Source organism: Sciurus vulgaris (genome assembly GCF_902686455.1).
Source record: "Sciurus vulgaris genome assembly, chromosome: 17".
Classification (NCBI taxonomy): Eukaryota; Metazoa; Chordata; class Mammalia; order Rodentia; family Sciuridae; genus Sciurus; species Sciurus vulgaris.
Genome location: NC_136478.1, coordinates 45,408,292 through 45,435,165, shown reverse-complemented (window position 1 = coordinate 45,435,165; position 26,874 = coordinate 45,408,292). Strand labels below are relative to the sequence as shown.

General features: G+C 36.4%; 1 protein-coding gene across 9 annotated transcripts; it reads left to right on the top strand.

Moving 5' to 3' along the window:
- The first annotated feature begins 2,167 nt into the window (after positions 1-2,167).
- ZNF527 (zinc finger protein 527) lies at positions 2,168-26,874 on the top strand. Of its 9 annotated transcripts, XM_079118798.1 has the most exons (6): positions 2,168-2,493; positions 3,205-3,394; positions 6,044-6,121; positions 9,769-9,895; positions 10,678-10,773; positions 24,715-26,874. In XM_079118798.1, exons 3-6 carry the CDS (start codon positions 6,089-6,091, stop codon positions 26,289-26,291), a joined length of 1,833 nt encoding a protein of 610 aa, XP_078974924.1. In that variant the 5' UTR covers positions 2,168-2,493; positions 3,205-3,394; positions 6,044-6,088; the 3' UTR covers positions 26,292-26,874. The 9 variants fall into 9 exon arrangements, with proteins under 9 accessions (XP_078974924.1, XP_078974925.1, XP_078974923.1 ...); XM_079118799.1 differs by lacking the exon at positions 3,205-3,394 and having other exon boundaries at positions 2,168-2,408; XM_079118797.1 differs by lacking the exon at positions 3,205-3,394.

The window sequence follows — 26,874 nt, the reverse complement described above, 5'->3', positions numbered from 1 at the left end:
ATATATATATATATATATATTTATATACACACACATGTATATATATTTGTTAATTTAATGTATCTATTTTTCAGTATGTAAAACATATCTCTACAGTCAAAACTATACAAAATGGTACATCCAGAAATTTTCCCTTATATGTTTTTTTCAAACAATTCTTTTTTTAGTCTTTATTTTTTAATGTGGTGCTGAGGTTCAACCAGTGTGCCTCACACATGCTAGGCAAGCGCTCTACCACTGAGCAACAACCTCAGCCCCCTCCTCCACTCTCATTTACTGTATCCTCCTCTTTTCAACATGTAAAGAGCTCAGTTGTCAACACTATTCTCTGTTCACACATTCTCCTAGATGATCTCCCATATCCTCAAAACATCTAAAAGAGGGTGACATATATGGCAGTCTCTGTGGGTGGTCACACAGTAGTCATTCCTTTCCCCTTTCTTCCTGCCTGGCAGAATCCACATCTCATAAGAGAGGCTGAAAGTGGAAATTATTCACTTTCTTAGCATTTGTGACTGTTGTGCGAGGACCTGAGCTACTGCAGCCAATTTGTAATTAGATGCAGAGACACTGCCATCACATTGAGGATTACAGAACAGAAAAAAGGTAAGAGCAGGGGATCTTGAAATGATTATTCACCTGTTAAGTCAGGTAAGTGGGGAAGTAAATGTCTTTATTCTATAAGCCACTCTCAGTTGAGCATGGTATACTTCCAGCTAATCATCTTAATTAAAATTCCCAAATTTGTATCTCCAATGCAAACCTTTCCAATGAGCGTCACACACACATATCCAAATTCATATTCAGTATCACCTCTTTCATATCCAACAAGCATCACCAATTTAACATAACCCTCCCAAAACTTGCTACATACCCATTGTTCCCTATCTTGTTAAATGATACTACTGTTCATTCAGGTGCTCAAGAAAAACATTTAGCCACTATTCATGTTCTTTTTCCTTCATATTCACAACAAGTATTAGCAACTCCTGTAAATTTTATACTCAAATTGTAACCCAGTTTCACCATTTATCATTACCTCCACCCTTTACTATCCTAACTCAATGCACCATCAGAACAAAGTCGTCTCCAAAACAGAACATATATAAGTGCTGTGGTTGGATATGGTTTAGTTGAATCTCCTCAAAGTTCATGTATTGGAGGTGTGGTCCCCAGGGTGGCAGTATGGGGAGATGGTGGAACCTTTAAGAGGTGGGGTCTAGTGAGAGGTCCTTAGGTCATGGGTTGGGGGTGCTCTCTGGAGGCAGTTCTCCTGCAACCGCTTGAATTCTAAGCAACTTAATGAGGCCCTAAGCAACTCACTGAGACTCTGTCTCTAAATAAAATACAAAAAGGGTTGGGGATGTGGCTCAGTGGTTATGTGTCCCTGAGTTCAATCTCTGGTACCTGCCTCCCCCGCCCCCCGAAAAAGGTGCAAACAACAGAGGAACACCAGAGCTTGGGCTACCAAATTACTAACAACTCTGGTGCAAAAGAGCAACTTTTGCATACAAGTAGAACATAATTACCCCATTAGGGTACAGGGAGAGAAGGGCTATAAAAGGAACACTGAGCTTGCCCCGGCGAAAGGTGAGGTGAAGAACAGTTAGATTGGGAAACAACCAGCCATACACAGAGATACAGAGTTTCCGCCGTGAAGATAAACCCAGAAATGAAGAACCTTCGCAGACTTTTGCAGGTAAACTGCGACTTCAGGAACAAGAACACTGTGACAGAAACGGTCACCGCCCCCCACCCCTCCAAAAAAAATCAGCCAGTTTTCGCTCACATACTCTGCCCTCGGCGCCACACATCCAAAATTTGTCAAAATGACCACAATCGCGGCATGTGATTTAAAATTCAGAAGCTCGGAGCGCTGACTGAATCCGTCGCCCCCTTGGTGCTCAAACATAGGAGTGCAGCAAGGACCCTCAAGCGTTGAATCACAAGTCACTTGGTCGCGGAGCCACAAAGTTCTTACAAAGACACCCACGATCATTCGAGCGCTTAGAGTCTTGCACAGTAACTGGCACAGCAGGGCTGACAGCGGCCGCCTGTAGGCGCAAGCGCGAAGAGTGGTGGGCGCAGCGCACTCTGGGAAATGTAGTTCAGTCAAAGAAGGCCGCGGCGCAAAGCTTTCTGGGGGCTCGTGGTTCGCGGGGCCAGTCGCAGAACGCTGAGTAGCTAGTTCAGATCCCGCAGGGTTCGGGTTAACTTGGGTCCTCTCCCGGCTCCTCCTCGCGGAGGATTCTGGGCAGTGACGTCGTCGGTCCAGGTGGTGGGGCTGGTTTCCATAACCCGCGGCGCGGGGAGGTGAGTTAGGCCCGGCCCCGGGGCGAGAATGGGAGCCGGGTTCAGCCGGTACGGCAGGGGACCGGGATGGGAACTCCGCAGGCGCAGCTGAAGAGGTTGTGTGCCAGTGTGTGTCAGTGCCACTGGGTACAACTATGTGACGGGCTGCGGGCGTGACAGAATGCTATCTGGTGTGTCCCCGTATGTGTGCGTGCCTGTGTGTGCTTGTGTGACTGTGGCCATCTGTCCCTGGCGGAAAAACTGTGTATTTGTATGCCCCTTCAGGTGTAGCTGTGTGTTACTGTGAATAGGTTTGTGAGAGACCGAGGTGTGACATTGTGTGTCGGTGACTGTTTGACCACCTATGTGGATACATCTGTGTTGGAATCACAGCCGATGTGATTTTTGTGACATGACCATCGGTTTCTGAAGGTATCATTTTGTATGAGTTATTGTGACTATTATGACCTTGTGCAGTGTGCCATTGTGTGTGACTGTATAACTGTCTCTGTTGTGTGTGACCACCTGTCTATCTTTGTGCTCGTATGGCTGTGTGTGATTATGGATGTGACTGTGAGACTGTATATGTGTGTGATTGGGTGAGAATCCGTACATATATGTGAGATGGTGGGTTTGATTGTCAGGATCTAATTCGTGATTGTGAGGTACAGAAAGACTAAAATTACTTGCCCAAGTTCACACAGTTACCAAGTGACCGAACTCAAAACTGGACTCAAAACTGAACAGTTTGGATGAAGAGTTCTTGATTTTAATTAATACATTGATTTTTCACACATTGTAAGAGTGAATAATGGGAGCTTTGGATTCTGAATGTTGGAGATGATAGTCTCTGGTCTTCTACCAGGGACCACTGAAACATGGAAACATAATCTGATTTGCTTCCTTACACAGGACCCAGTCTAAAGACGATGTATTGAGACCATCCTCAAACTGGCTACTTTTAGGGGAGAAAAGTACAACCTGAAAGCCCAGTCTTCTTCCACTTACATCATTGAGTTTGAGATTATAGATGGGTCGTTGTCAAAACCTTCATGTCTGGTGCTGAGAGAGGCTGATCTGGGCCCTTTTTCTGTTGTATCATGTGAGCTAAGTTTTTGGTTTTGATTTTCTCAGTTAATTAAAAAAAAAATGTTCTCTTAATTTCCAAATGGGAGTACAGAAACTAAGCAAGAGGAAGAGTGACTCTTCTCTGAGCCACATGTTAGCTCATGCATTCTTTTTATTTTTTTTATTTGTTCTTTTTAGATATACATGACAGCGTGTATTTTGACATATTACACATACATGGAATATAAATTATTCTAATTAGGATCCCATTCTTGTGGTTGTACATGATATGGAGTTTCATTGGTTGTGTATTCATCTCTGAACATAGTAAAGTTATGACCAGTTCATTCTGGCTCATGCAGTCTTGACACTGAGGAAAGAAAGATTCAGAGAGATGAATTAACTTGCCCAAGTTCATGTAGCCTGTGAGAGAAGGACTGAAGAATCAACCTGGGTCTGGGAGCTATATAAAACCCAAGTTTTTTCCTTTGCCTTCTTTGAGGAATCGATGGCCCACTTCAAACTTAGAAATATATTACCCAAGGGATACTCAGCTTTCTGAATTAAAAAAAAAAAATCAGAAACTTAAAAGAAATTTATTTTATGCAGATGCTACTTAAGACTTCTGCTTTCATATGCCAAGAAGAATACATTGCTTCTCCTCTCAGCTTGCAGAGGCTTTTATGTACTATTCCAAGCTGCATTGCACTAATATTCCTAGAGCTGGCTAGTACAGTATAGCCTAGAATCTGGGGGTTGTGATCCTAAATTCTAGGTCAAATATAACTTCCCATTTCAGAGTGAAAAAAAAATATTGGCTGAGAGAACATGCAGCTTATTTTAGGCTGCAGTTTTTGTTGGTTTAGAATTGTAGTTTGGCAATTTTTCCTCAGGCTGCTTTTCTGTGGAGTAATAGATAACATCTGTCATCTGAAGGTGCTTCTCTAAGGAACATATGAAGGAACATATGGCATTGGTTCCTCAGAGTTTTTTTTTTTTTTTTTTTTTTTTTTTACATAAGAGGGTTTATTAAGCAAACAGAGTATCTCCCTGCAGAGTAAGAGAGAAAATGACAGGAAAAGAGAAAGGGCGTGGGCAAGAGAGAGTGTGAAAAGCAAGGAGGAGAGAGAGAGAGAAAGTGAGTAGGAGAGAGAAAGCATGAGAAAAGATCCCTCAGAGATTTTTGTTGACTATTTTCCATTCAGACATTGTGGGTTCTTGACAGAAGATCAGTTTTTAAGTCTCACTTCAGTTGAATTTATGACTGAGTTGGTTACACATCTTGAATTCACTTTCACTTATCAGCAAAATGGAGATAATAATACCTACCTTTGCAGTTTTTTAAGTATTGAACGAGATAGTGGCATGCACAGCATATATAATAACACTATGTATATTACAAGAAGCACAGTAAGATTTATTTATTCATTTATCCAATATTTTTGAGTACATGCAATAGTTCTGACATCGTTCTCAAATAGATCAGTGAACCAAATAAGTCCTAGCTATCTTGGATCTTACGAATGTGACATTTTCAATGATGATACATGCTAAGAAGAAAAATCAGGATAAGGGAAAAGAGTGACTGGAATGGTGTTCTCTTTAGATAGAATTTTCAGGGAAGACCTTCTGATGTAGTAACAGCTGAACACAGACAGGAATAAAGAGGGAAAGAGAGCCTTGCTGATTTGGGGGAGAAGAGTGTTCCAGGAATAAGGAAAAGCAAAGGTAACCACTGTGAAGGAGGAGTGTCCATGGTATTTGATTAACAATTAGGAAACCTGCATACCTGGAGAGAGGTGAGCAAAAGGGAGAGGGGTAAGACATGAGGTCAGATGAGCAGCCAGGGGCCATGTCAAAACCCACTTGTTGGCCCTGGGATAGACTATAGATTTTGTTGAGTTGGGTTTTTTGTTGTTTGGGGTTAAATTCGGCATTGATCTTTTCCTCCGCTCTTAGAAAGGATGATTCTAGGATGTGGGAATTGTGTAGCATTTCCCAGCTTGCCAGGCCCTTGACTAGCAAGGTAAACATTTGCCATGGTAAACACTGCATATTTCACATGTTAAGATGTTTCACATGGACTGTAAGATTTATTAATGTGGACACTTAAAGGGTAAGAAATTGAAGAAATAAGCAAGGGTATTTTTTCCATCATTCATCAAAATGTGTTTTTGATACATCAGTATAAGTCCTGCCTGTCAGAAGAGCATTCATGATGGACAGTTTCACAGAAGTTTTTTTTATCTCATATTTGTTTGTCAGTCCTGTGCTTCTAATCCCAGCAAGCAACTAGGGACAAATGTTTTAAAAGTTGAAGAAATGTGACATTGTTTGTTTGCTTGTTTTTTAAAGATATAGTGACTGATTGTAAAAGTTAGATTTATTTATTGTGTAAACTTGGGTACACAATACATTCTTAACCAGCTTATGAACAATCATTGGTAAGTTGGATAATACAGAAAATGCTTTTTCCACAGAATAGTTAATTTAGGTCAGTGAATTAAAGAAGTTGGTGATACCTGTCAATTAACTATTTATGCATTATTAATAAAATTATAAGAATAAAATCATAAAAAGAAGGCTATGGAGACCATCAAGGGGCAGTAATTCTATTTTTGTGGGTCTTACACTAGTAAAATAGAACTGGGATGTCATTTTTTTCTTAACTCTCCCTTCTTAGGACTTGTTCTTAATCAAAAACGCAAACTGAAAAAGGAAGGAAGAAATGGCTGTTGGACTTTGTAAAGTCATGCCCCAGGTAAGTTGATATTTTCAGAAATTTCAACTCCTTTTTCAGAACTTTGGGGCCACAGGGAGAATCACAAATAGCCCAGGGCATCTTTATCCTTCTTCTCTGCTATTTATTCATCTAATCCTTCTACAAAACTTTTAATATCTTTTTTTACTTAGTGTTATTCTCAAATGTGTGATGAATCCAAACTATCTTCTTTAGAGTTGGGGATGAGTGCTAGAGTATGATCATGTATGATTGAGTACTCTAATAAACAGGGAGATTAAAAATGGCCTCTCTGAGAAGGTGACACTACAGCAAAGCAAAACTTCAGTGAAAGTAGAGAGTAAGTTTGTGAAAATCTAGTGTAGAAAGAATAGCAAGGACCATGTTATCATGGTGGGAGCATGTTTGGTTTCATCCAGGATAGCAATGAGCCAGTGTCCAGGGGGTGGGAGGGAGTCAGCACTGCGAGGTCATAGTGTAGCTATGTAGGCCCTTGAATGTCATCATCAGAACTTTGAGTTTTGTTCTAAATGTGAAGGAGAGCCATTGAAGTGCTTATGATATGATTGGATTTATATTTTAAAATAAAATAGAAAGCATGGGAAATAGGGTGAAAGCAGGGAGACCAGTCAGGAGACTATTGTGGTAAGCCAGGTGAGAGGTGACAGCAATCTGGACCATGTGGGGAGCATGCGAGCTGGAGAAACTCTGCATATGTATTGGAGATAGAAAATGGGATTTGATGAGGGATTGTTTGTGGAGTGTAAGAAGAAGAAAGTCAAAGATGACTGCAAAGATTTTTGGCTGGGTAGCTACACAAATAGCCATACCATTTACTCAGAAATTCATGATGGAGACTATTGGAACCAAGAATTGAGTTCTGGATATACTGAGAGGCCACATGGAATGTTGATTATATATCTTGGCGTTCAGGACTAGAAATGTGAATTTAAAGCCATGAGACAAGATAAAATTCTTGGCAAATGTAGGTAGGAAGAAGTTCTGGCAAATGTAGGTAGGAAAGAGATCCAAGGACCAAGTTGGGGACATTTTAACAAGACAAGAAGAGGAGGAACCAGCAAGAGACTGAAAAGAACTGAGTGTTGTGGCGTATGCCTATAGCTTCAGCTACTTGGGAGGCTGAGGTGGGAGGATCACTTGAGTCCAAGAGTTCAAGACCAGAGAGAGAAAGAGAAACAGAGAGAGGGAGGGGAGGGAAGGATTGATGGACAACCAGAGTATGTGGGTCCTAGAAGCCAAGAGTAGAAAATGTTTAAGAAGAGAACCATCAGTGAGTTAAATTCCAAGAGAGTGAAGGTGGTGAAGCCTGAGAATTGACCATTGAATTTGGTAGCATAAAAGTGACTGATTAGTTTGACAAGAACTACTTCGTAGAGCAATTGGGATGAAAGCATCATTGCAGTGGGTTCAAGAGATAATGAAAGGGGAGGAAGGAATAATGGAGATGGAGAGTCTGGACCTATGATAATGTAGCCAGTAGCCACATATGGCTACTCCAAATTGAGATATGCCATAATTGTAAAATATATGCCATAATTTGAAGATCCAGTACAAAGAGAATAATATCTTATTAATAATTTTCTATATCAGTTATATCATTTACTCTTAAATATCTTTAAATTATATCTTAATAATATTCTAGATACATTGGTTAAATGAAAAATATTATTATTTCTGTTTGCTTTTAAAAATATGATTACTGAAAAATCTAGAATTACATATGTGACTCACATATTTCTGTTGGATATCCCTGGTCTAGACAACTCTTTGGAGGAGTTTTGTTATTAAGAGGAATCGAGAAATGGAACAATAACTAGAGTGAGATCATGGAAGGGAATTTTCTTATTTATATATTTCTTTATAAGGTAGAAGATATTGCACTAGTTTGTATACTGATAGGAATGATCCGATAAAGTGAGAAGAGTTGGTAATACAAGGAAAAAAGTTGACAATGTCCTTTTGTGGGCAAGTGAAGGATTAGCTGTACATAAGAACCTGTTATCCGTAATGAGAGAGAAGACAGAGTGTATGCAGTATAGATACAGGTTGGCAAGTACGGAGAGAGACAGGAGGATCAAGTTCAAAGTGAACAAGGGAGAAGTAGGTGAATTGAGAAAGAAACAGTATGAAATAGTTATCAGGAGAACAGGAGAGTGAATTTTTTAGCGAAGTATAGTATAGTAGTCTTACAGTGTTTGAGGAATCTATGTTTTCAAAATCAAAATGTTCATCAATTGGGGTTCTAGCAAGAAACTCAAAAGGGGACGATTTATAAGATATTATCAGGATATGAAGAAACTGAAAAGGGTGGTACTGTATCCTGGGACTCATTAAAGCAGAAAATTGGATGGAGAGGGCCACTGACAGGTACTGTGAGCTTTGATTGAAGAACAGAGATCACCCAGGGTAGGGGTTCAGGGGGGAAACTTATTGGAATAAATATTTAACCTACTCACTTCCCTTATATCTCTTGCAAGGAGTTGAACCCAATTGACAATAGCAGTGTCAAGGGAGTACACTGAGGCAGTCAATGTAGGTCAGCCTCCCAGCCACAGAAAAAAGAGCAACACATGGGAATTACACAGTTGTATCTAGTTGTATAATTTTTTTTTCTCCAGACACATTCAGCCCTATTTCCATATTTGATATTTCATTATATTTGGTAGAAATGAAAATACATTCTAAAGACTGGAACCCCATCACTTTTAAGCATTGTGTATTCCTTCATACAGAAATAGAAAATTTCACCAGTTTTTTCACTGAGTGGGAAATAGTTTTTACCATGTGATTAGTTTCATTATAGACACTGGATGTCCATCAGTTAAAAGAGCTTTTCTTTCATGCAGCTTAGAATTCAGTGACTAAACTCTATTTTTGGACATGTAAGTTGTTTCCAGATTTTTTGGTATAATCTTCTAAAGAAAATTCTATCTAAATCTCTTTACTTATTCTTCCTTATTTCTTCTGGATACAGTCCTGGAAATTTTCCTTACATAAAGAGTCTAAATTCAGATCATACTCTTTTTTTGTTAAAGCACAATTCAAGACCTTCCTTCCCTACTCTACTGTGATATCCCAGTTTGGGGAATATATGTGTAACTTACAATTTAGCCCTTGCTCATATACCTATACTTTTTCATGTTATAAGCTAATTTCTGTGTGTGTGTGTGTCTTTTTCACCAAAGTTTAAGAATTTTAAGTGGTGAATCTCTTTCTAATATTTCTTTTCCCTCAAAGTATTTTACAAACTTGAGCATGTATTTCTTTTCTTTCTTTCCCTTCTTTCCTTCCTTCCTTCCTTCTTTCCTTTTTTTTTTTTTTGTACCAGGGATTAAACTCAAGGATACTTAATTACTGAATTTCACCCCCAGTTCTTTATTTTTTATTTTGAGACATGGCCTTGCTAAGTTGCTTAGAGCCTCTCTAAGTTCCTGAGGCTGGCTTCCAACCTGTGATCCTCCTGCCATGTCCCCTGAGCTGCTGGAATCAGAGGTGTGTGCCGCTGAGCCAGGCACATGTAATTTTTTTCTAATATAGTTATTTTCCTGGATTATTTAGAGTTTTGAACTCTGGATGAATTCATAGTTTTTGCTAGGATCATATGGGAATCTAAGCACTTGGTGAACAAGAATTTATTTTTATTGCAGGGGTTGGTGACCTTCAAAGATGTGGCTCTAGACTTTTCCCAAGAAGAGTGGGAATGGTTGGACCCATCTCAGAAGGATTTATACAGAGACGTCATGTTAGAAAACTACAGGAACTTGGTATGGCTTGGTAAGGATGTTTTTCCCCCATAATTCCAAAATTTCCCTCAAGTGTTTTTGCTTCCTCTATCTTGAAAGTGCTTAGCTGAATTCCTACCTTCTATTCCCAGAAGTGATTGGAAGTAGTTTTATAGAGTTGGAAATGAGTAGTTCCCTTCGCTGTAGAATGGTGGTTTGAAAGAACAACATCATTTGAATTTGTTAAATGCAAATTTTAGGACCCCACTTTAGATCTACAAAATCGGGAATTCTGGGAATGGATCTAGTAATCTGGCTTTTTTGTTAGGGAGGAGTACTGGGGATTGAACTCAGGGGCACTCAACCACTGAGCCACATCCCTAGCCCTGTTTTGTATATTTTTTAGAGACAGGGTCTCTGAGTTGCTTAGCGCCTCACTCTTGCTGAGGCTGGCTTTGAACTCACGATGTCCCTGCCTCAGCCTCCTGAGCCTTTGGGATTACAGGCGTATAAAAAGCCCTCCAATAATCCTGATGCCTGTTAGAGTTTCAGAGCCAATGTAGTTTTTGATTCAGTAGGTCTTTTGGGGCATGAGAATTTGCATTTCACACTAGTACCAAGGTGATGGCTACATCTGCTCTAGAGCTTTGAGAGCCACTGCTATGGAAGAAACTTCATCTTCCTCATTCTCCACACAAGCACTATTCCATTCTTTGAGACTTGAAGGTCATTTCTTGCCTGATAACCAAGAAATTGGTTCTGGGACCTGGAATAACTACAGTGTGTTGATTTGTCTATCTGTCTCTGGCTTTCATTTTTCTTACCCACAAATAGGCCTCTCCATTTCTAAGCCCAATATGATCTCCTTGTTGGAGCAAGGAAAGGAACCTTGGATGTTGGAAAGAGAGATGTCACATGGTCAGTGTGCAGGTGAGTGACAGATAACTGGGCAGGGAAGGCCATTTAAGGTGCCCACCCAAGTGGTCTTGAGGAGGCTTCCCTGGATTTCATGTGGCAAGGAAATCTCTTTAGCATGTGCTCCCCTAGAAACCTCAACTACACCTTGGGGTTTTTCCTCCCAATATTATCAAATTTTCATTTTTAGTCTTCTACCTATATCTTAAATCTCAAACCTTCCCATTTCTCTTTTTCTCTATTATGGTCAGAATTGTATCTTTTTCTAGATTTCTTTTTTGAGCTTTTACTTTTGTCAAAATTATTATTAAAGATATACATGCACATTCTTTTAAAAAAAAATCCAGTAGCTTTACAAAATTTTTTTCCTTAAAAAACAAATTCATTTACTCTGCTCTCTCCAGTTCTTCTCTCACTAGAGAGATCTACTTTCTTCTCTTTTAAAATTTCTTTTGGTGTTTCCTTCATGCCTCTAAAAATATGTTTAATATTGCTATTTCTTGATTTTTCCAGATTTAATCCTTATCCAATACCTTCTTACTAAGAAAATTAAGGTTTAGCAATTTCTTGTTCCGAATCCAATACATATGCACCCACACAGATATATTAATTTCCACCCTCTCATTATTCAATGTTTATATTGTTATTTTAATACTAGTCATAGCCAAACTGTGCATATATCAAGATTACTTTTTCTTTATAACTTTTTGTTTTCCCTAGAGTTGTTAATGATCTAGAGATTTTATTTGTTTTGTTTTCTGTTTAATTTTCTACAAACATATCTCTAATTCAATTCCCAATTCCCCAGGAATTATCTAAATCTCTCAAGGCACTCAGGAACATTAAGTAAACTATCAGTTTCATCGTGGAGAAATCTCTCCGGAGTCTTAAGAGATGCTTCACTCTGGACAAATGGTCCGTTACATCCACTTGGACTCATTTGGGTTTATCTGATATTTTCTTATGATTAGATTGAGTATGCATATTTTGAAAGAATGCCGCAGAAATAATGTTGTGTCCCTTTTAGTGAATCATACCAAAGAATTTATAATGTTAATATGCCTTATTATCTATGATACTGACTTTGCTTACCTAGTGAAGGTGGTGTTTTTCTATTATAAAGTTCTTATTTTTCTATTTATAATTAGTAAATATCTTGGGGGAGATACCTTGAGACTATTCAGTTTCTTATAAAACTTTTGCTTATTTAACACCACAGGAATATGTATAGTCTTGTATATATGTATACACATATATGTATATTCTTATAAGTATGTATGCACATATAAAAATAGGATTATTCTGTATGGAAGAACTGTTTCTTCTCTCCCATTTACTTATGTATTCAATTATATTTAGAAGTTCATGCATTTTTTTTTTTTTTTTTTTTTTTTTTTTTGGCAGCGCTGAGGATTGAACCCAGGGCCTTGTGCTTGCTAAGCAAGCATTCTACCAACTGAGCTATATCCCCAGCCCCTATGCATTTTTTTCTATGAAATAATGACTTCATAGAATTTAAAGAGATTCATCTTTATATTTCTAGATTTATGGGGTTTTTTCTATGACTTAAATTCAACAAATTATTATTTTGTTGTTCAGTTTGTTCCTGTTTTGGCCATTGGAATCTCCATGTTGGTTCTTTTGAGCTTTTCACATGTCCCTCTCCATTTTTTGAGCACTTCCTTCCTTCTGGCACTACAAAGTGTCCCAGGTTCATCTTGTTTTCCTTGCTTCAGCCTTGAATCTGTCACTTCTCTAAGAAACCTGGTTTCTTTTGTGGTAAATGATGCTTAGAAACTAAAGTCTGGGTTCTGGGTGTCCTCATTGCTATCAGGCCATCACAGCAGACAGAAATAGGAAATAACACTTCTATTTTTATTTCTGCCTCTGTCTTTTTACATATTAAAACTCTTCACTTATATTAATAATTTGACTCTGGTATAGCTCTAAGCTGGGTTTATTATAGCCCTCCTCTTTTACTTATTTGTAATTTCCTTTTCTGACAATGAGAAACTATATTTACTTACTTGCTCAATTTTAGTTACATGTAAAATATATATACTGAATTTTCTAGTTTATTAATCTGTGAGATACAAATTTACTAACTACATTCAAACTACAGATGTATGTATAGTTTCTTGTGTCTTCTTTCGCAGGTAAAACATAGCACATTGTAGATACTCTGCATTTTTCTTTGTCCACATAATCATGTACACAGGAACTCACTCTATATAACTTCATGATCTTTTGCATTTTAACAGCTGTTTAACACTTCATTATGTGCATGTAATCAAGATTTGTTCAACCACTCTAATGTATGGACCTTTAGGCTGTTTGCAGTATTTTATTATTATTTTTTAAACATTTTTTTTTAGTTGTAAATGGGCACAATATCTTTATTTTATTTATTTATTTTCATGTGGTGCTGAGAAGTGAACCCAGTGCCTCACACATGCTAGGCAAGCACTCTACCACTAAGCTACAGCCCCAGCCCAGTATTTTTTTTATTATAAACAATGTTGTGATTAATAACTTTATGCATATATATTTTCATATTGTTGAGGCTTTATTTTAAGATAAATCCCCTAGATGTGGGGTTGCTGAATAAGTACACATGTAGTTTTGTTAGGACTTGACAGATTCCTCCCCAGAAAGGTTGTCTGCTTTCTGTATTAGTTTTCTATTGCTGCAATAATAAATATACACATTTAATGATCTAAAACCACACAGATACGTTATCTTATACATCTGGAGGTCAGAAGTCAAAAATGTTTTACAGGACTGTAGTCAAGACGTTACCAGCCTGTGTTCTTTCCTAAGGCTGCAGGGGAGAATCTGTTTCCTTGACTTTTTATGTTTCATTCAGGGCCTTTACCCAGCCTTTTATTTTCAACTTTTTTGAATCACTTGTTTTAAATGAGGTTCTTATGAATACAGATTCCAATTTTCCTTTGTGAACCACCCAAATATCTTTTCATTTTAATGGGTACACATCCAGTTGCATTTTTTGTATTTTGGGGTTTAATTCTGTATATTATATTTTCTGGGCTTTAGTTTTTAATTTAAAAAAACTTTCATATATCACATATCTGAAGTCTTCGCTTTTTTAATGTTTAAGTCTGTAGCCTTAATTAAGATTTTTCTTTTGTTTATAGCTCTGTTTCTTTTTTTATTTTTCTTTTGCTTGTCTTTTCTTTTTCTTTTTTTTGTGGGGGGGGGTTTAGGGGAGGGACCAGGGATTGAACTCAGTGACACGACCACTGAGCCTCATCCCCAGCCCTATTTTGCATTTTATTTGGAGACAAGGTCTCACTGAGTTGCTTAGCACCTCGCTTTTGCTGAGGCTGGGATTATAGGCATGTGCCACCATGCCCTGCATAGTGCTGTTTCTTTAGATAGTATTTATTCCTTCTGTTACTTGATTGGGCAGCTTTCAAAAATATCTTTTGATTCTTATGTTACAGATGTGTCATTGAGTAAATTATTTTGTTCTTTATCCACGCTCCCTCTTCTCCCAAATTTTAATTGTATGCTTTTTCACGTCAGGGCATATTACATTTACGTGCTGTTCTGTCCCATTTATGTCAAACGTTCATTTAGTCTTAGTTTTGTAGTTAAATATATTCAGTGTTTTCCACCAGTCCTTCTGCTGATATCTCTTGATTGGCTGACTTGTTTTCTATAATTTCCTCAAAAACAGTTCATGCAAACAATATCTCCCCAAGTTTTACCTTGTTCAGAACTGGCCTTTCTTTTTTTCTTCTACACCAAATCAGAAAATTATCTTAATAGTTACAAAATGCTTTTTGTTACAGAATTAGTATAAGATACCAACTGATTGCTAGGCACAGTGGCACACACCTATAATCCTAGTGACTAGGGAGACTGAGACAGTAGGATTGCAAGTTTGAGCCCAGCCTGAGAAACTTTGCAAGACCCTGTTTCAAAATAAAAAATAAAAAAGTCTGGGTATGTAGCTCAGTGATAGAGAGCCCCTGGGTTTAATCCCCAGTACCACACACGCACGAGAACAACTGGTTATTTCATAATTATCCACAATTACTGGAACTTGAGGTATTAGCTAATTTGGGGCAAATATCAACAAAATCATCCATTTATGTTGATACAGACATCATCCAAGCCTGCCCTGTTGATTTCCATCATGCTGAATTCTGATGAGATGACCTGATCCTTAGAAAAAGTCTCCTCCTTCTTTGGAGGTTTGAAGTAGTTTGACGTTATTCATTAAACCTCTTCAGCTCCTATCATTTACTGCCGCTTCAACATTCAATTCTGACTGTCTCCATTTCAACTTTGCTCTTTTTAGGTTGTTTTAATAATATTAAATTGTCCAAATTCTTTTCTCTCTCTTCTCAGAGGTTTTCTACTACTGCTTAGATCTGAGCTGTACATTTTTATCACTGTCTCCAATAGCATGAGCTGTCATCTTAGAAAGGTGTTTACAGGTTTGACTGGTGTCAGTTTTCCCTGCAAAGGAAGGTGCTGAAACTGTAAGGTTTAATTCACGTACTTGTCCGTAGGTTGTCCTTGTTACCTTAATTCCTGAACTCGGCAAGCTCTACGTGGTTCATAGCCATTCTTCCTTAAGTAACTTTTAGTATAATATTGTTGTTGAATGTTTTTTTGAAGAAGTCTGTTTCCAGCTTGATATTTTTCTTTTATGTATATGTAGCTTTATGTTTTGTTCTGTTGTCAGATGATTTTTCTTTTTAACTTTAAAGTCACTATGTTGGAGCATGTTTCTTTATTGACCATTTTGGGTCATCTTTCCTGAGACATATTTTAGGAAATATGTTGGTTCTTTTCTTTTGATAAAATTAAATATATAGGAAAGTGTCCTATGCCCTGGTTTTTATTTTTCTGGGTAGTATTCTTATATCTTATTCTGTAGCTTATTTTATTAATATTGCTTTTAAGATTTATTCTTGGTAAATTTATATATATATATATATATTTCCATCTTTAACTGCTATATAGTATTCCATGTTTTGAATTTATCACATTTATTTAATCATTTCCCTACTGATGATCAATTTAGGTTGTTTCCATTTTTTACTGTCCTACATAGGAGGGTATGTTTTCATGTACATGTCTCCCTGTTTCTCAAGGATTTGTATCTAAAAGTAAAATTGTTAGAATATAGAAGTCTGCATTCTAATTTACTAAATACTCAAATTGTTCTTAGAAGTGTATATCAGTTTATATGTAGAAGAGCATATGAGATAGCAACTTAGGAGGCAGGAGTATAACAAGTTCAAAGCCAGCCTCAACAACTTAGCAAGGTCCTAAGCAACTTAGCAAGATCTTGTCTTAAAATAAAAAGGACTGGACAAGTGGCTCAGTGGTAAAGTGCCCCATGCTTAACTCTCATTGCAAAAAAAAAAAAAAAAGAGGGGGAGACAAAGAAGGAGAGCAAATAAGGATTCCTTTTTCTTCCTTTCTTGATATTCACTAGCTTACTTTTTTATATTGTTCTTTGTATTGTCTAACTTAAAATTTTGCCATTATGGTTGTTTTAATTTACTAAGGATATTGAGTATCTTTCCAAGAATGCACTCACTGTTCTTGAAGTTTTTCTCTTCTATGAGATGCCTGTTCTTATTTGCAACACATTTTGGAGGGATTTTGTTATTTGTCTTTATTGATTTGTAGAACTTTTTATACAGTTTGGGCATTATTCATTTTTCTATAGTAAGTATCTTTGTTTTCTTTTCCCACACTGTCTCGTCTTTTAACTTGTGATAGCTTTTCCAACATAAAAGTTTTTAATGTTAATGTCAGAGTCATTCATCTTTTTCTTTTTAGTTTGTACTTTATAGTCTCATTTACTAAATCTTCCCCTAGTAACTGGGGTCATAAAAGTATTCTCCTCTTTGGTTTTTTGCAGTACCAGGGATTGAACCCAGGGGTGTTACACCATTGAGCTATACTGCTCAACCCCTCCTTTTAAAAAATTTTTGATATAGGTCCTTGCTAAGTTGCTGAGGCTGGCCTTGAACTTTTGATCCTCCTATCTCAGACTCCCGAGTCACTGGGATTACAGGCCTTTGCCATTGTGCCTAACTCAGCCCTTTATTTTTATTTTTTATTTTGAGATGGTCTTACTGATTTGTCTGGGCTGGTCTCAAGCTTGTGTTGCACCTGTCTCAGCTTCCCATGTAGCAGGGATTACAGGAAGACACCAATGTGCCCAGTTCTCCTGTTTTATTTTCAATAGTTTTAAGGTTTTGTTTTTCACTTCTGGCCTATAATCTATGTGGACTTCAATTTTTAAATATAGTGTGTGAGTTTTTTTAACATAGAATTTTCCCAGGACTGTTTATTGACTTCACTGATGATGATAATGCTCCCTCCATCAGTATACCAATTTGCCTGTATTTATCATCTATTTAGCCAGCTTATTGTACTGTTTTATTCGCTTCTCTGAATTTGTTAGAGAATGATAATTGCTTTAACAAAGTCTTAGTGAATAAAAATGTAAAGAATTTTTTTAGACACGTAATAATCCAGTATGCCATTATCTGGGGCCTCTGCTGCATGCTGTCATTCAGATTGACAATATCCTTTTGTCTGTTTGCATCATCATCTCCTTGGAGTCTTCTACTGAAGCCAGCAAGACAGGGAGGGAGAAAGAGAAAGAGAGAGAAAGAGAGGGGTGGGGCAGAGAGGAGTTTAAGACACACATAGACACAAAAAGAGAAAAAAAAAAGTAAAGATGGATGGATATTGAGGGATTTCTCAGGACATTTTTAATGGGCTAGCTTGGAAGTGACATTTGTGATGTCTATCACTTCTGATTTGCCAAAACTTACATGGCTACAAGGGAAAGCTGGCAGATGCAATTTTTGTATACTTAGGAGGAAAAGGAAAAATGTTTGCTATATATAGTTTCCTTTCTAGTATTTATATCTTCTTTGTTTTTTCTTCTTTTTAATTTGGCTGTATCGATCAGTTTCTTCATCCTGTGCCTAACAGTTACAGTTTTTATTCTTTCTGACATCAGGGGATTGTTTAAACCTTAAATGTGACTATTTTCTTTTATTCTTTGCTTAAAGTATGTATTTTAATTAGCAGGGATTTATATTTCCAACGTCTTTTGAGGTGATTAATTTTTCTCTACTGTAACTTATTTTCTTCTATAAAAATTTAGAGGGCCAGGTGCAATGGTGTATGCCTGTAATTCCAACTACTTGGGAGGCTCAGGCAGGAGAACTGAAGTTCAATACCAGCCTTGGCAACTTAGGGAGACCCTAAGCAACTTGGTGAGCCCCTATTCCAGAACTAAATAATAAATAGGGATGGGGATGTAACTCAGTGAAAAAGCACCCCAGTTTTTCTTTTTATAAAAAAATATACATATGTATACTATATACATATAGATGTATATAAACATGTATATGTTTATATATTTATATATGTAAATATGTATATAAACATACACATATATATACATATTGTAGATGGACACAATGCCTTGATTTATTTTATGTGGTGCTGAGGATCAAACCCTCTGAGCCACAACTCCAGCCCCAGCACCCCAGTTTTTCAATCCCCAATACCAAATAAATAAATAGAAAAAAGTTATAGAAATTCTATAAGTTCATATTTTTTTCTATTGCCAAACTATTCGTACCTTTCTGAGTTGCCTGTTAAAGCATATGGTATTAAATTTAATAAACTGATTCAATTTTTAATATGTAAGAATTTTGCTGATTGATCTCATATCAGAACAGTGAACTAAACTAGTGGAACAGTATAGAAAATATAGAAAGCATAAAAACAATGAGTAGATCAGTGTAACATTCAGGTTTATATGAGAATTTAGAGTAAGAAGAGTAGCTTTTCAAATCAATGAGGCAAAGAGAGTTTCTTTAAAGTTATGAATACTATTTGTATAATACTCATTTTTAGAAAGTTCTTCCTAGAATGACATCAAAGCTAGAATCTATATTGGAAAAAATGAAATCTTTGGGTTTATACAATTTTTAATTTATTTTATCAAAAGTAATATAAATGAAGAGGACATACAACAATAAAAAGTGATGATTTAAGGGAAAAATACTTATATAAACTTAATGCCCTAAATATATAAATAACTTCTACAAATCACCTATTTGATATATAGTTCAATTAAAATGTATGCAAAGCAAGTGAATAAGGAGTTCACCAAAATAAACCATAAAATATATAAAAGATATACAAATTTGCATAAAAAGATAATTTTATAATCAAAATTGCAAGAAGAGTGAGCTATTCTTTACTTGTGTAGGCAATGATTTTAGATGATGTTAGCCAGTGTGGGTGAGTTTTGAGAGGTGCTCTTCCTGTACTGTTAATTGATAAACTTTTCAGAAGGCAATTTGACTGACAGTGAATATTAATATTTTAAATATATACAGTTTAATTTAATGCTTCTACTATTAGAAATGGATCTTGGAGAAATACAAAATTATGCAGAAACATTATTAGATGCTGTTTATTTGATTACTTTCCCATTATTTTTATTGGTGCATTATAGTTGCAAATAATAGTTGGGATTTCTTGTTACATATGTGTACATGTGCACAATATAACAATATAATTTAACCAAGATAATTCCTTAGTATTTTATTTCTTTTTTTTAGGAATGTTTTAAAATATGTATGTATATATTTTTAGTTGCTGATGAACTTTTATTTATTTATATGTGGGGCTGAGTATTGAACCCAGTGCGTCACACATGGTAGGCAAGCACTCTACCACTGAGCTACAATCCATGCCCCTAGTATTTAATTTCTAAGTGATTAATTTTTTTAAATGTTGATTACAAGGAGTAATAAAAACACATATTTAAAAATACATGTTTCACAAAAAGATACATATGTAAATGTATATATGTGAGGCATATATATCTTTATGTTTATGTTAAGCATGTAATTATAAACATCAATTTATAATTAATTAACTAAATATTATATGTTTAGGGCTGGGGTTGTGGCTCAGTGGTAGAGCGCTTGCCTAGCATGTGTGAGGCACTGGGTTAGATTCTTAGCACAGCATATAAATGAATAAAATAAAGGACCATCAACAACTAATATATATATATAAATTAAAATGAATAAATAGATAAATATTATATGTTTAACTTTAAAACATGTAAATGGACATTCATTAGCCTTTCTTTTTGGTGCTGGGGGTTGAACCTATGGCCTTGCACATCCTAAGCATCTGCTGTACTACTGAGCTACATCTTCAGCTCCTTATTAGCCTTTTGATACAGAGCCAGTGCTTTTTATTTGAATATGATCTTTTGATTGGAATTCAGCCTCCATCTTTCTTAAATAAATCACACTCATAATGTATGATGTATAGTACAAAACACAGTCCAACATGGGTACAGAATTCTTTAGAGTTTTGCTTTTAATCAGGTGTTTACAGTTTGATTTCTTACCTAACTCAAAAACAGGTTTTAAGCAACTCAGTTCTATCCTATTTTTCTAAAACTTTCAACATAGTTTTCATTAAAACAATTTTCTTTTAGCACTTAATTAATTAAATATTTAAGCATGTAATTATAAACACCAAATATAACTGTACTAAATAAATTGAGGGCAGAACTGATTCTTGGCTTGTAAGTAATTTAGTTTGGGAGATACAAATGCAAAAATCGTATGGTTTATTTGGTCTTTGAAAGAGGTAGTTTTATTTATGCTGACACTGAAAGCTATCTGTGGTGTTTTATGGGAGGGAAAAGCAGGTTATAAATAATGTATATATAAAAATTGTATTTATTTATCTGTACGGAGAAAGAGAATTCTAGGAGGATGTTAAATGTTGACATTAGCTAACAGTGGTTGTGGTCTTGGGGGATGTTTTGGAAAGAATATTTTTACTTTATATATTTTAAAATTGTGTATTTGTTTAAAAAGAAAAATAATCTAATGCAGATTCTTAGCTGTAGTGTTCAGACAGATCCAAAATGATATGGAAATCCTTCCATATATTCTCCCTGTGAGCTTCCCTTCAACCAGATGTGATTAGCAGATTCATGGTCTGCTTTACTCTGTTCACCGTATCACATTAGTATTTATGATTCAGGTGATTTTCTGTTGACATTGCCTACAATGACAGCAACTTTTACAAGTCCCCCTGGTTTCACTCTTTCACCAAGATTTTGAAGGGAGGAAATGCAATGTCTTGGGCCATATTATGGGTTCTAAAACATCATCTTTTCTTCAGAATTTTCTTTTATATTATTGATAATTTTGTCCATGTGTCCTTTAATTTTCTAAGTTCAGAAATAAAATCCTTGCAGAATTCTGATTGGAATTTACCTGATTTAGTTAACATGAGGTAAAAGTATGCACATATTACTTTTTTCTTTTGGTGCAATTATATCTTACATTTGCTTGTTTAAATCTTCTTTAACATTTATAACATTTTACAGAAACTTTTTAGCGTTCCTGCAAACCATACTTCCTCTCTTGTAATTACTTATATGTCATTTGTAATCTCTTACTGCCTTTACTTCAAATTATTTCCCACTGTCTTGGCAACTTGAAACCTAACTTCTGCCCCTCTATAGAGTTTGACTAAATCCAGGTTCTTTTCTTTATTTTCGTACTCCTCAGCTTACTGAGATTGTATAAGATAGTTCTGATCATTATCCTTTTTCCTCCTTTCAAAACTCTTCTGATTTTCTTTTAACTGACTCCTGTTCCTGCTTTTCTGTCTTTCCTCATTAACCATAAGATCATTGTCATATTAACTTGGATCTCTATCCAGTGTTAAGATTTTCCGTAATGGTGGAAAAAATCTTAAGACGGTGTTTTCCAATACAGTAGACACTAGCCACATTTGGCTAACCACTTTGTGTCTAGTGGAATTGAGGAGATGAATTTTTAAGTTTTTAATTTTAATTAATTTAAATACTTAAATTGCCACATATAGCTAGTGGCTACTATATCAGACAGTATCACCCTAGATAGTCTTTTAAAGAAGGGGATTGTTTATATCATTGGTCTGGCTATTCTTTGCAACATAATTTGCATGTTAGCAATTAACCTCATTTTCCTTCTTGAGATTTCCCCATAGGTCCCAGACTTTTCTCTCCAGATTTCCCAAAAGAATTTCCTGGGTTTCATGCCAGTAATATAATGATTTACTTTGTCAATATAATTATCTCTTAGTATCTGCAGGCTTTTGGATCCAGGTCCCCTGTGGATTCCAAAACTCTTGGAAACTCAAATCCCTTATGCACATCCTCTCATATAATTGAAATCATCTCTATATTACTTATAATGCCTAATACAATGTAAATGTTATGTAAGTAGTTGTTGGACTATATTGTTTGGGGAAGAATGACAAGAAAAATATCTATGAATGTTTAGTACAAATACATTTTTTCTAATATTTTCAATCCACAGTTGGTTGAATCCATGGATGTACAACCTGCAGATACAGAGTGCTGGCTGTATATCAGTTTTTCCGTTGCCCACCAGATCAGCATGTGGGAGACTAGGTCCATGATCTAGTAAGAACTTTTCCTCTTCTAATGCCATAGATCAGCCTACTTACCATATGGTTCTGATTGGATCCAAAGTTGATCATACTCTGATTCTAACTTCCATCTAGTTACAGAATATAACTACCTGGGAATTATATATCTCAAATATCAATTACATTGCCTGGATTTATTTTAACCCCAGAGAATTTACCTTTCCTATTTTCTGTCTTATCACTTGACAGTTACCTAGTTGCATAATCCCTACTCAAACATTGATGTAGTAATAATATCTGTGCCTACTAGTGGTATGGGTACAAGAATTACTGAGTACAGATTATCTTATAAGCATCACTGAGGATCTGTAATGAGCCCAACACTGGTAGATGTGTTATAAATATATTATCTCTTGTTCTCATATCATACTTGCAAGGTGACCTCATTTTGCCAAATAGAAAACTGAGGCTCAAGAAGTAGGTTTATCAGTTTGTTAAGGGTAGCTACCTAGATGCAGAGATAGAATTCAGTCCCATCTTTGCCTAGCCCCAAAGGCAGTGTTGTTTTACTGTGCCACATGGGTTTCCATTTGATTCTGTTCTACTTTACCTGAATCCATAATTTCCTTTTTCTCCTCAGCTACTGATATAGGTGAATATTCTTCTCTTTTTGTGAATGCTATTATGATATCATTGGCTTCTAAGTAAATCTCTACTCTGATTACAGTGAATATATCTTCCACTTACAATAATTATTTCCTGCTCTATACTTTTCCCAGGACATTCTCCCATGTGGAACTCATTCTGCTCCAGTATTCATACGCCTTAAAAAGAAAGGAAGAAAAGAAAAGAGAGAGAGAGAGAGAGAAAAGAAAGAAAAAGAGGTTGGCACTCCAGGCACCTCAGAATCCCCCATGTTGGAAAATATCTGTAGTCTTCCCCCTTTAGGCTTCTTTTACTTGGAATAACACTTAGATATTGTATAATTTTTTTAATTTTATACATTTGCCTGGAGTAGAGAAAAATTTGTTATTGGTAAGAAGGAATATAATGGGCCTGGACATAGCTGTCCTATAACAGGACAGGAAGTCTGGGAGAGTAGACAAGTGAACAAAAGTCACATGTTTCTGAGGAAAGAATGAACAACATTTGGGACCTAACAGAAAATAAGTGAACAAAGCCGCCTCAGGCTGGACTTTGATAGGGGCCTAGGTAGGAGAGGATCCAAGACTGTGCACAGGAGAACTGACAAGGTTTGGGGCTTTACCTGGGTGTGTTGGAAAGAAGGAAGATATAGATACATATATCATCTGCTTTTTGCTTTTGAGTTTTGTGTTGATGTAGTCTGGAGGAAGATTTTCTTTTCAACAGATGATAAACTGTCATTGGAAAGATTCCATCTCATTAACTCCAACACACTGACATGTGCAGTTCTAAAGTAATGCCTCAATATATCCTAATTTGAAAGTGGCTCAGTTAGTAAAATAGTAGCCATATTTTGGAAGCCAAATCGTTCCTTCGTGAATTTTGCTGTCTTTTTTCCCAACATTTATTCTAATAATGATCTATCTCATTATTATCTAGTCTTTCATTATGTGCCACATTGAATCATTGTGTGCACAAGTTTTATCTCTCCCTTTAGAGTTTATAAAAGGTAGGACACTATGTCAGACGTTTTTCCCTCTAGTAGGTCCTGGGCATATAGTCATAGATTCTGTACATTTTAATATATTGCCTAATTATTATGGGGGTGACATAAAAAGAACTTTCTTATTTTTCTCTTTTTTTTTAAGATCATTTTTTAAAAAAGCTTTCATTTCACCTTGTCCCAACCAAGATCCTTTCCTGATAGTATTGTCTACTTGGCAGGCATCATTTTTCTCTCTATGAGAAAAATTGATCATCTTATTTTTTCAAGATACTTAAAACAACAATAATTTTTCTCTAGACCCTGATAAAATCTTAGAAGTTGTTGAACAGCATTAGTGGAAAATATTACAAGATATTAATCTGGCAGCATCCATGTCATTGCTTAAGGCAGTAGATACCACCATAGGAAGAAAAAGGAGTAAACATCAATCCTTGCCCTCACAGAACTTTCAGTTATATGACTATTAGTGTAGGATGGACTGGAGTCTTTAAAGACTATAGGCAGGGAAAACAATCAGGACTTAATCAATCATCCTCAATTCCCTATCTTTCTGGCATTCAGCTTTGTCTACCTCTTATGCCCTACTTCGTACCTGATTTGCTATCACTGCCTCCCCAACACTTATGACCTCCTCGATCAACCTCTTTATTCTTTATACTTAGTTCATATTGCATGGCCCTATTTGGGAGATGTTAGAACCATGTATTTTATTCTCTCCTTTCCCCCAGTTAAATTCTTCCCTTCTTTAACAATTTCTTTTCTCCTAGTGAAGGGAAGAAGACATTTATTTTCTTGATATTTTTCAGACTGGGAGTCTTGGTGTGAAATCAAGGAATTGTCTCCAAAATTGTTCATTGATGAGGAAGAAATATCCCAGGGGATGATAACAGAAAGACTCACAAGTCATGACTTTGAATGCTCCAGTTTCAGAGAAGCCTGTAAATATGAGCGGTTTGAGTGGCATCAGGGAAATCAGGAGAGCCATTTCAGGCAAATGACAACTCTTAAGGACATTTCTACTGGGAAAAGAGACAATGAATGTAATAATTCTGGAAGAAGGATCCCCCTGAAGTCAGTACTTTTAACACAACAGAGAAATCCCACAGCAAAACAAGCACATAAATTTGATATTTATGATAAATTCTTCCCCCCAAATTCAGTCATAATTGAATATAAAAGACTCCATGCTGAGAAGGGTTCTTTGATAGGTAATGAATATGGAGAATTGAATCAGAGTACTCACTTTAGTAAAGATACACGAATTCCTTCTGGTGAGAAACCTTATGAAAGTAATGATTTTTCAAATCTCTTAAGTATCCACTCATTACTCACTGAACATCCAACTCAACATAATCATTTTGGAAAATTAACCCATGAATATGATGAATGTGCTGAGGCCTTTAGCTGTTACTCATTCTTTACTCAACCTCAGAGAACTCACAGTGGAGAGAAAGCATATGCATGCAGTGACTGTGGGAAAGCCTTTAGCCATGACTTCTTTCTCAGTGAACATCAGAGAACTCATATTGGAGAGAAGCCATATGAATGTAAGGAATGTAACAAAACCTTCAGGCAGAGCGCACACCTGGCTCAGCACCAGAGAATCCACACCGGAGAGAAACCATTTGCTTGCAATGAATGTGGGAAGGCCTTTAGCCGTTATGCCTTCCTTGTTGAACATCAACGAATTCACACAGGAGAGAAACCATATGAATGTAAGGAATGTAACAAAGCCTTCAGACAGAGTGCACACCTTAATCAGCACCAGAGGATTCACACTGGAGAGAAGCCTTATGAATGTAATCAGTGTGGAAAGGCCTTCAGCAGACGCATAGCCCTCACTCTTCATCAAAGAATTCACACAGGAGAGAAACCCTTCAAATGTAATGAATGTGAGAAGACCTTTGGCTATCGCTCACACCTTAATCAGCATCAGAGAATTCATACTGGAGAAAAGCCCTATGAGTGCATCAAGTGTGGCAAGTTCTTTAGGACTGACTCACAACTTAATCGCCATCATAGAATTCATACTGGAGAGAGACCATTTGAATGCAGTAAATGTGGGAAAGCCTTCAGTGATGCTTTAGTTCTAATTCACCATAAAAGAAGTCATGCAGGAGAGAAACCCTATGAATGTAGCAAATGTGGGAAGGCCTTCAGCTGTGGCTCCTACCTTAATCAACATCAGAGAGTTCATACAGGAGAGAAACCCTATGAATGTAATGAATGTGGGAAGGCTTTCCATCAAATCTTGTCCCTTAGATTACACCAGAGAATTCATGCTGGAGAGAAACCCTATAAATGTAATGAGTGTGGGAATAATTTTAGCTGTGCCTCAGCTCTCAGACGACATCAGAGAATTCATAATAGAGAAACACTCTGATTATAACAAGTATAGGAAAGAAAACATTTAGGTATCAGCCACTCCTTATTGAATATCAGCAAATTGTTTGATTAGTAAGTCTATGTATGTAGTACATATGAAAAAGCCTTCAGTTCACCATCTTCCATTATTTGAAATGACTGGATTAGTAGACATCTCTTACTTATTCATCTGTTCAGTACCCCACCCTCAAAGCACATGATTTAATGAAAATTTTAATTAGGGACAGCAGAAGATTGGTCATGGGCTGACCATTTATTTCCCATCAACCTAGATATTAATGAGAGTTTCACAAATGGCCTTTCTGGACCAATAGAGCTCTTGAAGTGTTGTTATGAGTAGTAAAAGAGATCTTGTTCTTTCTGAAATTGCAGGCTTTGAGGATTTAATGGGGTTTCAAACTCACCCGTAGCCTTTGCCACCTATGTGGAAAGCCTTCCCAGAGAGATTTCTAAGAGAGAAAAATGGACATGAGAAACAGAAATCTGATGACATTGTTTGATCTGGAACCAGTCATCCATGTCTGCACCATCCTTTACTTTTTTGTTTTCATGATTCAATAAATTTTTTTTGCTTATGTTAA

Coding starts and splice junctions, on each gene's coding strand:
- ZNF527 (XM_079118799.1), top strand. CDS start 6,089: ATGGCTGTTGGACTTTGTAAAGTCATGCCCCAG. Junction 9,896..10,677: donor CAGGAACTTGGTATGGCTTG/GTAAGGATGTTT, acceptor ACCCACAAATAG/GCCTCTCCATTTCTAAGCCC. Junction 10,774..24,714: donor GTCACATGGTCAGTGTGCAG/GTGAGTGACAGA, acceptor GATATTTTTCAG/ACTGGGAGTCTTGGTGTGAA.